At 42.9% G+C, this 15329-nt stretch overlaps 2 protein-coding genes and 1 long non-coding RNA gene across 3 annotated transcripts in view; 2 read left to right on the plus strand and 1 right to left on the minus strand.

The window, feature by feature from the left end:
• The first annotated feature begins 66 nt into the window (after positions 1 to 66).
• Positions 67 to 1517, plus strand: NKX2-4 (NK2 homeobox 4). The gene is made up of 2 exons (XM_038571357.1): positions 67 to 540; positions 880 to 1517. The coding sequence occupies exons 1-2, from the start codon at positions 90 to 92 to the stop codon at positions 1515 to 1517; spliced, it is 1089 nt and encodes a 362-aa protein (XP_038427285.1). The 5' UTR covers positions 67 to 89.
• Positions 1518 to 1551: 34 nt separating this feature from the next.
• LOC111092255 overlaps positions 1552 to 15329 on the plus strand; it is a 147100-nt gene continuing 133322 nt past the window's right edge. The window contains exon 1 of the long non-coding RNA XR_005377472.1: positions 1552 to 1740. This is a non-coding gene — a long non-coding RNA (uncharacterized LOC111092255). The remainder of the gene's footprint in view (positions 1741 to 15329) is intronic.
• The window catches only part of XRN2 (5'-3' exoribonuclease 2), an 86207-nt gene continuing 78482 nt past the window's right edge, over positions 7605 to 15329 (minus strand). Inside the window, exons 29-30 of the mRNA XM_038571424.1 lie at positions 10541 to 10679; positions 7605 to 8148 (exon numbers count right to left, since the gene is read on the minus strand). Of these exons, the coding sequence (XP_038427352.1) occupies positions 8083 to 8148; positions 10541 to 10679 (205 nt within the window). The 3' untranslated portion in view covers positions 7605 to 8082. The remainder of the gene's footprint in view (positions 8149 to 10540; positions 10680 to 15329) is intronic.

Consider the following 15329-nt stretch of genomic DNA (forward strand, 5'->3'; position numbering starts at 1 on the left):
TCGTCACAGGCACAGGCACAGGCGCCGCCGCCGCCGCCGCGTCCCGCCCGCGTCCGCCCGGGCCCCCCTACCTGGCCGCCCGCCGAGCCATGTCGTTGAGCCCCAAGCACACGACACCCTTCTCCGTGTCCGACATCCTGAGCCCCATCGAGGAGACCTACAAGAAGTTCGGCGGCGCCATGGACGGCGCGCCGCCCGGCCTGGGGGCGCCCCTGGGGGCCGCGGCCGCCGCCGCCGCCGCCTACCGCGCGCCCCCGCTCGGCCCCTCCTCGCAGGCGGCGGCGGTGGCCGGCATGCAGCCGCCCCACGCCATGGCGGGCCACAACGCGGCGGCGGCGGCGGCGGCGGCGGCGGCGGCGGCCGCGTCCTACCACATGCCGCCGGGCGTCTCGCAGTTTCCTCACGGCGCCATGGGCGGCTACTGCAACGGCGGCCTGGGCGGCGTGGGCGAGCTGCCCGCCTACACGGACGGCATGCGGGGCGGCGCCGCCGCGACTCCCGGCTGGTACGGCGCCAACCCGGACCCGCGCTACTCGTCAAGTGAGCTGGGCGGGCAGCGCGGGACCGAGGGCAGGCAGACGGCGCGGGCAGGGCCCGTCACCGCCCGGGGCGCGCGGGGGGCCCTGGGACCCGGCAGGGGGCGCGCAGGGGGGGGGCCGGGCCCCCGGGAGCGCGCGCGGGGCCGGGACGGGGCCGGGGCCGGGGGCGCGCAGGGGGGCCTGGGGCCCGGCCGGGGGCGCGCGCGGGGGGTGCTGGGACCCGGCCGGGGCCCCGCGGGCGTCGCGGCGGCCGCGGTGTGAAGAGCGCGGGGCGGCGGCGGGAGCAAGCTCGCGGCAGGCCTGGCGTTCACCGGCTTCCCCCCCTTGGGCCCCTCCCCAGTCTCCAGGTTCATGGGGCCGTCGGCGGGCGTGAACGTGGCCGGCATGGGGTCGCTGCCGGGAATCGCGGACGCCGCCAAGACGCTGGCACCGTTGCACGCGGCGGCGGCGGCGGCGGCGGCGCCGCGAAGGAAGCGGCGCGTGCTCTTCTCGCAGGCGCAGGTGTACGAGCTGGAGCGGCGCTTCAAGCAGCAGAAGTACCTGTCGGCGCCCGAGCGCGAGCACCTGGCCAGCATGATCCATCTGACGCCCACGCAGGTCAAGATCTGGTTCCAGAACCACCGCTACAAGATGAAGCGGCAGGCCAAGGACAAGGCGGCGCAGCAGCTGCAGCAGGACGGCGGCCTGGGCCCGCCGCCGCCGCCGCCGCCGCCGCCGCCGCCCTCCCCGCGCCGCGTGGCGGTGCCCGTGTTGGTCAAGGACGGCAAGCCGTGCCAGAACGGGGCCAGCACGCCCACGCCCGGCCAGGCCGGCCCGCAGCCGCCCGCCCCGACGCCCGCGCCGGAGCTCGAGGAGCTCTCGCCCAGCCCGCCCGCGCTGCACGCCCCGGGGGCCGGCCTGGCGTCCCTGGACGCTGCGGCGGGGGACTTCGGCGGCGGCGTGCTGGGCGCCAACCTGCTCTACGGCAGGACGTGGTGACTGCCGGCGCCCCGGCGCGGGGTCCTGCCCGCGGGCGGCGGCCGTGCGGAGCCTCGAGGGCGGACGGGGACACGCGCCGGGCCGCGGCCCTACGGAGGACGCGATCAAACCCTGACGAACGGGTCTCGGAGAGTCGGAGAGGGGCGGTCTTTGAACCGCTTTGCCGAGGGTGGGAACAGCGGCAGCCCCGGAGTTGAATAACGCGGCGCCAGGAGGCTGTGAGGTGGGGATTTCCTCCTTCCAAAAGTTTCTTAATTATTCGAAAAGCGGGCCGAGTCCACGTCCACCGCGTTCCTTTCCTAACGGAAGCTCTCGCAGTTTTAAAAGCTGGAAACTGGGGGTGTTCATAGCTCCAAAAATCAACCCAGCTTTAACAATGAATCCTTTTTTGGAGTGGAACCTGAGAGATTAATTTTCAGAGGCCTCCCCCTTAAGTGCAATTTCATTAATGATTGATTGAAAGTAAATTGTAGCTCAAGGTGGCTCATGCACGTAGCAACATTATTGCAGAGGAATTATTGCCGTTTAGGTAATAGAGAAATGGAATAAAAATAATCAAAATACTGCTTGTATGGATTGATACAGCTTTTTAAATTGAATGCCGATTTTAAAATATTTTGATCGTTATTTGGGAAATAAGTGTTTCTATATTACCCTGAAAGAGGATATTTCCCACTGTAAGGTGCAGCTCATAAGAAGGAAGGGTTGTAAACTACTTTTTATGTGGAATCTGGTCTCCCAAAATCAGCTGATAAAAGCACACTGTCCTTCCGTAGACCTGTTATTTGCTCTAAGTTATTTGCTTGTCTGAATTTGAGTACATTGATAAAATACTAGAGCAAGGAAGCAAATTTGCCAGAATTGACATCAATCTGTATTTCAAAGCATGTCAAGGGAGAGAATAAGATGATTTATTGAATTGTAATCAGAATGTAAAGAGTAAGAATTATTTATGATTTTCCCATATTTACAACTTAACGGGGCCGCACACCGATTTTGTTGGTGTTTTATTGTATGAATAATGTATTTACTCTTTAATATGCCAATTTATATTTCCTATGTTTCAAACGGATATTTAAATATAACTTAAAAGAATCTTTTAAGTACTTTTTTGGTAAAAGTCAAGTGGTCATTTTTCACTAAGTTGTATAGGTTTTATGTTGGTTGGTTGGTTGGTTTTACACCAGTTGGCATGACAGGACAACCACAGGTCAGTTTACTCATGATTTAAATAACTGATAGTGGAGTAAAAAAATGCCAAAAGCAAGCTGAAGAACCTTAGTTTATGAAATGAATGAAAATTTAAAACCTAACATGGATAAAGCGTGATTTATAATCACAAATAGTTACCAGAGACCCTAACCCCTTACACATTTGAAGTTTTAGAATTAGTTTGAGGCGGAAACATTTCATTTCACTTCATTGTTCGGTGTTTTTCTGAACGTACAAAGCGAATCCTTCAGAAGGTGTTTTAGACATTAACCTTGCACTTTCTGTAAACTGTATTTTACATAGTAATAATAATAACAACAAAACTCCAGTCTCTTTCACCAAGGGGAGAAATCACTGAACAAGCAAGAGGATCAGCCTTTATCAAGGGTCTGTGAATGCATTTTTGGAAAATGAGAACTAATTTTTTAAAAACCTTTTACGTAAAAGGAAACAATTTGAGCAGAAAAAAAATAGTTTGAAAATGATGCAGTACACCTACAGAAAACTCCCAATTTGGGTTTTTGCATATTGATAGACTTGTAAAATACTTGCCAAGCTAGCATAACTATTATTGAGTGCTACATTTCAAAATGCTTGTTTATATTGATTTGATTTCCCTCATAGCAGTATCAGGATTCTGAAATTTTACTTCTAGAAAATGTGTTCCAAAAGTCCACATGGTTTACAACTTATATATTTTATAACCCGGTACCTAATAATAGCTAATGGACTAAGGTCTCCAAGAAACATATTTAAAGAAAATAAGTCTTCACGGACAGTTTTTCCCTTGATAATTTATTTCTGGAGCAAAGAGTCTATTAGACTAAGTGAACTTGGTATCAAAAAGATCATAAAAAACAGCTTTATGCAATATCTTCTGAAAGCATATTTGCTTGTGGGCATATCTTTTTCCTTCCAGCATTCCTTTAAGTAGTAAAGGAACCCCTGCTAGTAGTGTTCGCTGCAGACAACTTAACATTCTACACCCAGAAATGCACTGAGTTTACGTGTGCACATCCCAAAGTTAGGATAAAGTTTGTTTCTTGAAACATTGAAATAGGAAATGATTTTACTGTTGAATTCCACATTCTGATTAATGCAAAGTAAGGGCTTTTTTTTTTTTTTTTCTTCTCTTGCAATTAGTGCTTTGCAGATCTTTTATAAAAACACAAATGGCCAGACTAGGTGAAACTCATTAACTGAAGAGGAGGACAAGTGTCTTCACAACCAAGAGGGAGGGCTGAGGCAGAGTCTGAGTGGAACAAAGCCCTCTCAAAGTTTAGCAGAGACCACAGCAAAATGGAGTTCCAGAAATGCTAACTGCAGATGTGGTATTTTCCCAAATGTTTTGGGGTTGTATGACAAAGTTATCTCTTCCAGTTGAGGCACAGAAACAACCCAGGATCAAAGTTGCAGAGAGGAACAGCAGAGATTGCAGGTACTTCTCTGTAGTCTGTGTTGGGATATAAATTGAAGTGTGTGGCAGTGTGCAATGTTGAGGACACAGGAATGGTGTTATGTATATGGAACCATGGAGGGTGTAACCTGGTTTTCTATTTAAGACTGCTTAGAATTAAAACCTAATGGTCCAAACAAGTTGTCAATCAGACTTTTATCAATACAGATGTTGTGTCCAAACTCCATTCTGCTATTGATTGTTTCCTTTCAATTTAAAGCAAATCAGAGACTCAATCCTGTTCACTAAATGCAAGCACCTTCAAAAGAGTGGCTTTGTTAGCTGCATTGAATACTGATGATTTAGAAAGACTTTTGGAATAAATCTGTGAACCATAATCACATAAAGACACATTGACTACGTTTCTAGATATGAATTTGTGCATAAAATAATGCATTATGTTGTGGCAATACAAATTTTCAGATATTCAAAGCATGAATGATATTGCCCAACTAGTCAACATAATACTGACATGTGGATAAACCCCTGTATTTTAACCATTTCAGTCCATTTTTTTTTTAATGATGCTATTTGCCATGCCGAAACCCAATGAGATGGGGAACTAGGACACAATTTACTTAAAAAGAGAAAAAAAAGAAAAACCACAACCATTAAATAACCTCTTACTGCTGGTACTGAGAATTGGTGAGCATCTGGAGAAGATTCAGAGGAAATGGCAGACAGGCACTGCATCCACATCTCATCAGGAATTCGCTCTCCCTAGTAAGTATTGAGATAACTCTGATTTCAAGATCACTTTTATTATTTTTAAGTTGGGAGGTGTAGTGGAAGCTTCTGGGAGAGGTTTTTTGGTTCCATTGTTTTTTGTTTTAGTTGTTTACCTGCAATTGAATGAAATGTGTACCCGAAATGGAATGAAATGCCTTTTATTTTATTTTTTAAATTTCTTGTAACCTTTATTTCAGGCATTGTTTAGGTGACTTCTAATAAAGGTTTAACCACTATTACTGCCTAGCTCTAAGTTGTGCTATTTTGCAGTAGTGAATGGCTCTATTCCCATTTCATATAAAAAAATTAAAGCATGTTCCATAAAAACGAAATTCCGAAATAAGCAACACAAGCGGTTAACCTTGTCACGAGTAGAGGAAAAATCCGCCGAGAATGGTGGTTTGTTACTTTCTTGTTCGTGGACCTTTGTGCTGGTGACACAGGAACAGTGTGGCGGGGGCTCGGTCTACGGCGCTGCGGGCGGACCGAGCCCGACGGCTCTCTGCGGCCCGGGATGCCGAGTCCCGGCTGACTCTTGGTGTCTACGCTTTAGGATTCTGAGCTTAGCTAAATTCGGTCAGGTTCGGACTGAGACCCGAACGCCGCCACCTCGGAAGCCCCTTACCGGCGCGGGGTTTGTACGGGAAGGCGAGCAGGTGGGGAAGCCCGGCGCCACTTCCAGGAACCCAGGCTGCTGCTGCGGCAGCCGCGTTGGGCCCGGCGGCGGCGGTGACACACAGAGCACACCGCGGGGGTGGGGGCTTGACCTTTCCTGCGGCCCCCCCGCTCCACACCGGCCGCTCCGGGGCTGCCGGGCCGGAGGACGGCGGCGCGCGGGCGGCGAGCGCCCAGAGAAGCCGGGGGCAGGGGGCGCCGGGCGTGCGCTCTGCCCGGGGGCCTGGGACCTTGCCCCCGAGAAGCGATCCGTCGGTCCCCGCCGCGTCCCGCCCGCAGTCCCCGGGCGCCGCGCTGTCCGGTCCGGCTGCGCCGTCGCCTCGCCTCGGGGCCCCTCGACTCGGTCGGACGTGAGCCCGACCTCCAATGCCCCGCGGAAAACCGGAGGTCGGAGCCCTCAGCCCCATTCCGGCCAGCCCAGGCGTCCCGCGCCCTCGCACGAAAATTAACATCGCTCATTACACCCAATTTGCTTTTGCAACGCCAAATGGCAGTCTAATAGCTTGTAGATGGCTTTGTATTTTAACGTGCATTACCTCATTTGATCTTTAAAGACAACTGCTCATTAAGAGCCCTTAGAGTCACAATAAAGTCACTGTTTCATGTGCTGAGATTTTTAAGCATCTTTAATGAGACACTGAAAACCTGTGTCCTACTTAATGTAATTCTTTAAATTTCGCTCGTTTTTACACCCGAAATCGGAGAGAATGTTCAGTTTTAAATACACCATTTGAAGTTCTAAAAAGCGTTTATTTGAAATAGGTCATTTTTCTGGCAGACTCAGAGATGGGAACAAGTTAGGAGAGGGAGAAAGAGTAAGGAGCGAGAGGAGGCAGCAAAGAATGGAGCAGGCCCGGAAGTGAGGGTTCAGCTAACTGGCAGGTGTCCTGCAGGGCACCCCACCAGGTAAGGGGGTGGCTAGCCCGCACAGCTTTTCCATCGGGCTTCTAGCTTAGATGTCTTAAAAACAACAAACATTCATTTTCAAATTAAACCGTTACATGTAACCGTGAAAGGGCAAAGCAAAAACCATTATTTTATAGGCATACTCATGATACACACACTTAAATGAAAACTAAAAATCTTTAGTTTCACAGGTTTTGTGAAAGCATGGGCTTGGGGTACCTATGAGGCTATAGATGGTAAGATTTATATAGACTCCTTTGGAATATGCAATCCTTGATTTAGATGGTTATTCATTTGTAATATTTGGAAGATAAGTTTAACAGAAGGTGTTATCACTTTAATGTATTGTGAAGGTTATAATGGTGGTGGTGTTAATTCCCAGAGGAGAGACGCTTTGTCTCAACAATAAAGGACCCTACTCTATTCACCCATCACCAGCAAAGAACTCAATAGCTTCCAAATACCTTCCTATTCAAGGTTAAGGTGGCCTTTTTCCTGCATAGGCTAAGATTAACAAGTGTGCCTTAGTTGAAATATTAAAGCAAAAATGTCCGAAGTCAGAAGGTCAAAGAGAAACCTTATTTTACCATTTTAGGCTAAGCTAGACAAATGGAAACAAAGCAAGTCTTTACCCATGTGTAAATTTGTTGTGGTAAACAAATGAAAATGCATATGGAAGTGCCATGTGTGAACTGCAAGCATAAATTTAAGGAGTGCTGAGTAGCAAGAAGAAAAATGAGTACAAACTGAAATTATTATGAAATAATGCAAAAAATATGCTAAGGAGCACTGGTTAATTACAAATTAAACTTGTCACCATTTCTTCAAGGTTTAAAACAAGTCCTTAAAACTGTAGCACAAGTCTATATGAAATTTATAAAATGTAAATAACTTATTCTTACAGAATTGATTATATAGTTAGCCAAATCAGCAGCTGACATACTAATTAATAGAGTTCGTTGGGCTGTCTTGCTTCTTTCATTGATCTTCTTCTGACACCTAATTGTGGAAATGAACTGTTTTCTGAAAAAGTGACTTAAAAAAACCCTCATATGACTAAGATTTTCAATGTTAAAATGTTATAAGAGAATAAGGACACAAGAGACCAGTTTCAGTTTTTTTTTTTTTTACTAAAGTCCAGAAATTTCCATAAGACAAGTACATTAATGAAATGTTTCCAAGAAATACTGAATAATATATACTCTAGTTGGCTGAGGGTTCCAGCTCAAGAGTTCACACTTAATTCTTGTGCGTTAAAAATCAGCATGGATCTTAGATGATCTAGAATACACTGTGTTTTAAAATCCACAGCTGGTTTGATTTTAACCATAATGAAAAACCAGTATTCCTATTCCATCAAATGTGTTTTTACAAACAATAATAAATTCAGATCCACTGTATTATGCAACACACATCTTTGGAAAGCAACATGAACAGTGAGATCAGGTCAGTAGAAATATACACAGTTAAAAGAAATACACAAAGTATTGTAGTTTTATTAAAAACTACTACTTGAGAAAGAAATCTTTCCACAAATAGCATAAAATTGTAGAACGATGAAAGGATTTGGGAAAGCTTTACAAAAGCCTAATTCCAACTGTATCTTCCTGAGGGTGGTGGCAATGGGTATTTCCTTCCTTCTCTGGGATATCCCTGAAAATAAGCACAAGCAAGAGTTTATTTTCTGGATTAACACAGCCTGAAGAAATAAATTAATTTTACATCTCTCTGGAAAAACACACCATATAGAAGCTAAATATGTCTTAAAAGTACATCACATGGAAGGTCTCTCACAAGTAGGTGCTGTAGGCCCTCACTTTTTATACACAGCTCGCTGCCCAAAGCAGCCATAACCGGCCCTTAAGAAACTCCTTAAAATGCACAAAAATGAATTATATAGTTAAGTGTTCTGTGTGAAAGACTAGTGTTCTCAATCTTCTCTGCCATCCCTGGCAGTAATACAAATCACACTGTGGTAAGATGCCCACATCATCTTTAGACATACTACACTTAGAAAAGTCATTTTTGCTTCACCTAGGCAAGAGCTTGCTGAAGTCAGTTGAGGCCTAATGAACTATTAATTTTAGAGATTTTTTTTTTTTTTTGGTTTGCTTAGGTATAAATAGAAGAGCATTGAGTACAGATTATTATTACATAACATTCATAATAGGCTTACAAATAAGATAACCTTTCCAGGCCTCTAGGATTCTGAAATAGGCTCCCACTCCACAGCCCACCCCCATAGTGTCATTCAGTAGTTCAAATTATAACGAGTAGATATAGAACCTCAAAGCCTTTTTTTAGTCACAGAAACTTCACTAAATATAGTGAAGTCATAATTACATTGTTTTTTAACAATGAACTTTTGCAACAGTGCTTCAAAACCTGTGATTTAATAATAAGCATCTCTGTGAAAAAGACTGAGAAAAAGAAATGTGTTTCCTAAAGATCATAAAAGAATGACAAATTTGCCAATTGGTTTCTGTCTTCTAAGTGAATAATGATTTTATTGCTATAACAGCAGAGAGTTCCTTACAGGGAAGACCTTCTCTGAAGGAGATGAAAAACAGGATGCACTGGGCTCAGAAAGGCTGGACAGCCAGGCCCCAGCTCTGCTGCCCAAGTGCAGGAGCCTCAGGGTTCCGGGTTTATGACTTAGTAAATGAGGTGATTGGACTAAAGATTCTCCAGGGTTTCTTCTAATTTTAAGTATGTCCCTCTTTCAAAAATATTCATTATGTTGACTGCCTACTATCATCCATTGACTCCACAGCATAAAGTCTCAAACTATTGATAAGATTTTAGGACATCTGGCACTGCCAGTAATTTAAAGTAAAATGCTATGAGCAGATTTTAAAGAATTGTAACAAAATTCTCAAAAGACAATTAAAATGATTATTTTCTTGTGAAGTGAAGAGTCTTATAAGAATATACATAAAGAAGTGTAAAAAACCCCCAGATCTTCCTAAGCTATCAAAAGAGAGGTCTTATACAAAGGGACACATGGCAAGAACCTGCATAAGAAAACTAATATTCAAAGCACTACAAAAGGCAACCAGGTAAGCAATTTTAAAACCACTTCACAGCACCGCAGGTGCTAAACTCCATGAACACCACACATAATACATCACAGCATTCTGCCCCTGTTCTGTGGCAGGGATTTGATTGCACAGCATGTAAATACTGGCCAGGGTGTCAAATGGCTGGGGGACAAACACACCAAGGCAAGTAGAACTCTGGCTTAAATTCTGCTAAAACTGGATACTTTATAGAGAAAGAAATGAAGCTTACACATACCAAATAAATTTGTCTAGGAATTATTATAGTCAATGTACAGCTATTTAAATTTAGCTAAAAAGGATTTTTTTTCCGTGAAAAGGAGTATCACAGACGAATCAAGACAGGAGACTTCTAATTCTTCTTCTTCTTCTTCTTTTTTTTTTTTTTTTTTTAAGATTTCATTTATTTATTCATGAGAGACACAGAGAGAGATGCAGAGACATAGGCAGAGGGAAAAGCAGGCTCCATGCAGGGAGCCCAATGTGAGATGCGATCCCAGGACTCCAGAATCACGCCCCGAGCCTAAGGCAGACGCCTAACCGCCAAGCTACTCAAATATACCCAAGCCATTCATCCTAGACTTCTAAGATGAATAAAGGTAACAGCTGAAAGGGTAGGTTCTTACTTTCAGCTTATAGAAAATTATCATCTATTATGAAATCTAGTTTCTACTAAAACAAAGAACACCATTCTTAAAGGATAAAAATGTGTTTTCTGGCAAATGACTCTGTGCTAAATATCACTGATTGCTGCTACTCATTGGGCTGTGGGGCTGGAAAATCTTAAGCATCTTCAGGGTATAAAAGATGTAGTAAGGCAGATACTTACTCTATATACATTTTTAAATGAGGGGCCCAAGTTTAGCTGAGCTACTCTATCAGTATCTTATCCAGAAATGTTTTTAAGAAAATATGGTGTCCCAAGAGGCATGGCTAAGTATCAAGTGAGTAGCATGCTTTTCATCCCATAGCCCACACTGTATCACCTGTCTCCCTCCACGATCATCACGTCTGGGTGGATACCCGCCGGGTCCAGCTAGCATCTGGTATTGGTTTGGCTGGAAGGCTGCATTCTGGGTTTGGAGCATCCGGTTCCATGGCAGCAGAGGTTCAGCCCCAACGCCTCTGTGGAGAAGTATTATATCTGCGTTATATATCAAACTTGTTACATAGCTCAGTCTCAAACTGGCTGGCATCACCTCCAACTCTTAGGACCATCCAATTTGCCTGCATTTGTCAAATGGGACAGATAGCATCAGAGTGACCTTTATGCTCATATTTGATGTTATCTCACATGTTTCATAAAATATCAGCAATTTTACAAGAGGGATCTACACTCAATTGAGTCAGAAAGGTAGGACTTAAAATATTTTATTCACTTTGAACTGTGAAATTTCCTTTTTGGTCACTTAAAAGATTTGGACCCAAGATCATCATGTTGGTTACATTTAAGATGCTATCCAAAGAGTAAACATATATAAGACAGGAAAATGGGCTTTATTTTTAAAAATGTCTAGACTCGTTCTTGGAATCCATTCTTTCTAGTTAATTGCAGGTTGCAAATGAATTCTTACTGCTCAGAATTTTGAATCTAGGGTAGGGGACTTGGCTGTTTTTTCCCATCCATTATTCTGCTCAATATGTCAGAAGGTCTGATCGGGAGGAAACCTTTTCAAGTTCTATTGATGCAGCTTTCAATTGACCACGGTGACCTAGCAACATGAGCACTAATTGGCATGGGCTGACTGGCATTTGGTATACAGTTTACATGGGAACACAGATTCAACAGCTATTATAACCCAGTTTGCCAGCCTGGATTACTAGTCAAAAGAAATGTTTTAATTGTCTTCAAGTGCCTATTTTAACTTTGCAGATACAAAGCAACAGGTATGATGTATTAAATCATAATGTAAAACATAAACAACAATGTAGCCAAGATATACCTTCTAAAGGCAATCACCATTCAATACACAATTTTCTCAAGGCATTTTCCTCATCTTCTATTTTATAGAATAGTCACTATAAAGAATAAATACAAGCAAACTTTTCTGATATATTTTAATACTAGATGCTTTGGGGCCATTACAGATTTTAGGAGAAATTACAGAACTTTAAAATTGCTAAAGCACTGAATAGTATTAACTATAACAACACAGGTGTATGAATTTCATTTCCCAGGTATTGTGGGGAACAGCTTGATGTTGGGCTCATTGGGTAATGCATTCTTCTCATAGCTATTCAAACCTGAATCCATCCTCTCTACCCTCCCACTCCCCTAGCCTTCATTTGGAGCTTGCCCCTTTATTTTAGCAAGAGTGTCTCATCTCTTTAACAAAACCAGTTACACAGAGAAATAGGAATGTTCTCTTCCGGTCTCTGCACAAGTGAGGGGTTAATGTTTTGTACTGTAACCAAAGAGGCTCATCAAAACTGGGCCGTTAATGGAAAACTCATATGCCAAAAATGCAATTCACATTGTGTTAACTGTAATCAGTTTTTATTTTCAATTCTGCGATGATCAAACTCACTCAACTGAGCTTATGGAAAATCTGCTGGTATGGATGATATATATTATAAATGCAATTTTACATTATTTTATATTCTAAAAATAGGTTAGAAACAAAGCCACAATTTAAAAACACAAAGTCCTCTTTTTGTTAGAAATAATTACTTAAAAATGTTTTTAACTAAGATAATTTTTATAAAAACAATTTAATTGGAATTAAATAGAAAAAATGCTAATAGGGACAAGTACTATCCCCTTTTGCTTTTTACTGGCAGAGTACCATCTTTTCCACAAGTTCACCATATTTCTATACTATTAATTTGCAAATAGTTACAATTTGTCTTCAAAAATATACTTTAAACCAGGTATGAAGTACTGAGGTTGACACATTTTAACTTCTTGAAATTAGTAGCTTACCTATTGAGGCAACTATACACACACATGTTTTTTTACACTATTGTCAACATTGTTGTTTTTTTTTTTTAATTTTAATTCCAGTATAGTTAACACACAGTGTTATATTAGTTTTAGGTGTACAATATAGTGAGATTCAACAATTCCATATATCACCTGGTGCTCATCATGACAAGTGAGTGCCTTAATCCCCATCACTTCTTTCACCCATCCTCCACCTGCCTCCCTTCTGGTAATCAGCAGTTTGTCCTCTATACTTATGTATGTTTTTTGTTTTTTGTCTATGGCAACAATATTAAGTTTCTAAAGTTCTGTTTTAGAAAGTAGTGGGCATTGTGAAGTAACTACTACCAATTTGGATATTTTAACTTTATTTTTTTTTTATTTTATTTTTAATTTTTTATTTATTTATTTATGATAGTCATACAGAGAGAAAGAGAGAGAGGCAGAGACACAGGCAGAGGGAGAAGCAGGCTCCATGCACCGGGAGCCTGATGTGGGATTCGATCCCGGGTTTCCAGGATCGCGCCCTGGGCCAAAGGCAGGCGCCAAACCGCTGCGCCACCCAGGGATCCCTGGATATTTTAACTTTATATATATGGCAGTTCTTAAAGATGTTCCATGACTAACTAAGCTTTATGGCACTAAGTTAAAAACTAAATGGCCACCTTGGATAAGGCCAGAAAGAGAAGCAAGCCCCCACTGGCAAGAATTATATGGAAAACAGGGCAGTACTCAAATGCTGTTTACCATTTACTCAGTTCACAGTGGCTTGTCTCTGTGTGGGAAGGTGAGGACAGGTGTGTCTGCTTTATGATTTTTTTAAAAAATATTTTTTTAAAAGAGAAAAATAGAGCATGGGGGGTGGTGGATAGGGGTAGAGAGAAAGGGAGAGAGAAATCCCAAGCAGACTCTCTGCTGAGCTCGGAGTCCTACCCAGGCTCAGTGCCAACTAAGATCATGACCTGAGCCGAAATCGAGTCAGATGCTTAAACTACTGAGCCACCCAGGAGCCCTGTTGTATTTTTAAGTGAAATGAACATATGGATTACAGATAATATCTCAAAGTAGGAAACAGTGTATTTCAGGGGAAAAAAAAAAAGTACACTCAACATTTTCTTTTCTAGTAGGGTTCTCAACCAAACACAGCAGCAGACCAAGTACTGAACTAATAATAAGGATCAGTAAACTGGCCCCAGTAAGAATTCTACTACTTACTAGTGACATCTTAGCAAAGTCAAAGTGACTACCAGTTTGTATTTTCTCCTCTACACCTTGTGCAGTCAGAATGGTTAGGTGCACTTCTCAGTCTGTGTATCTGTTAAGAGGCTAATGAACAAGTTTAGGATGGCTGGATTCAAACTTTGTTTTATTTATGAATAAATGGTATGTTTCTTAAATGACCACAGTCTAAGAATTCTCTTAGGCTCACATTTAACTTTGGTTTTAAGGTATGATTTCAACTTTCTGACTAAAATTAAACCAAAAATGAATGCCTCACAACCTTGTCCCTAACCTGCTGAGTTCACAGAGGCAGTCAGGAATAGTACAAGTACTTGGCAAGGGCAGAAGAACAAAAACCCGATGGAAATCAAGATAACGGTGATGATCATAGGAAATATCTTAGTATGTAGAGGGAAGGAAAGCCGCTGGGAATGTAGAAAGTGCCTCCGAAGTGGAAGGAGAACCTTTACTTCCTCTAATTCCCTACAGCTTTGCTCTAATATTATGCTCAGGTAAGTGTTCTGATGAGTGAAGTTTGTTCAAGGGAAAGCTTAATAAGAAATGGTACAAAAGATTAATGTATGCAAACTGCCAGACTGCTGTGTGCCTAAGTTTCCTCATCAGTAAAAACAACATCTACCTCTGAGGGTTGCTAGGAGGATAAATGAAGTCATGTTTCTAAAGGCATGTTTGCCCACAGGGCTGACACTTTGTAGGCAGACTGGAATGTGAGTGATTATTAACAATACAGGAAAGAAGCAAGCAACAAAGTAGGGAAACTGAAAATCAAACTCAACAAACTTGATGCAGAAAGACAGTTATTGAAAATGAGATTAGTTCCAATGTGATAATTTGTAATTTAAGAAAAACTTACCCCTTACTCCTTTCTTAATTTGTTTGAAAATGTTCCTATCCTAAGGATGTGGAAGCAGTGCATGCATGTGGTGTGCTCAGAGCACTTATACTGAGTACAAAACAAATACAGGCATTGTATCAGTCATCTTAAATTTAAAAAGCAGTCTGCACTAAGCAGTTGATACTATTAATAAACAATTGAGTAACATGATTTCTTTTATCTTCTTGAAGAAAATCATGAAATTAAGTTTGGGATCTCACATAAAGTATTCTTAAAAGGGGAGCAACGTTTATAACTCCGTTCATAACACTTTTATTCACTTCAGATGTGAAAAGATCAGATTGCTGAAACGGTAAAGGCATGGGGAACAAAACAGATTAGAATCGCGAAGGCAAAGAGGGAAGCCTTACTATGAGTTAATTGGGTTTCAGCATTTACTGATGCTGGCAAACCAGCATAAAATGAAAGATCTGAAAGTTGCCCTGTAAAAAATTATTCTATAGATGTTAATATAATTATTCATAACATGCCTAGCTGTCTTGTCATGTAGAGACCACCTGACTTAGGAGCATACAACTTATCAATGGAAGAACACAAGTCAAACATCCCTCGTTATTAAACCATGTCACACTCTTCCTAGTCCCCAGTACTTATTAGACTGCAGATCCCATAATCCTCTTCTGAGTCCCTTCTGCGTTTAATTCAGCTCAGTCTTAAGTAGTTAAAGAAACTGTTTTCAGTGGCAACTAATAACTACTGACCTACAGTGACACTG

The sequence above is a fragment of the Canis lupus genome, chromosome 24 (genome assembly GCF_011100685.1).
Source record: "Canis lupus familiaris isolate Mischka breed German Shepherd chromosome 24, alternate assembly UU_Cfam_GSD_1.0, whole genome shotgun sequence".
Classification (NCBI taxonomy): domain Eukaryota; kingdom Metazoa; phylum Chordata; class Mammalia; order Carnivora; family Canidae; genus Canis; species Canis lupus.

What these genes read in the sequence shown, in the direction of transcription:
- NKX2-4 (XM_038571357.1), top strand. Translation starts at nt 90, where the DNA reads ATGTCGTTGAGCCCCAAGCACACGACACCCTTCTCCGTGTCCGACATC. An exon ending in GGACCCGCGCTACTCGTCAA is followed by an intron (nt 541 to 879) that starts GTGAGCTGGGCG and finishes GCCCCTCCCCAG; the next exon opens with TCTCCAGGTTCATGGGGCCG.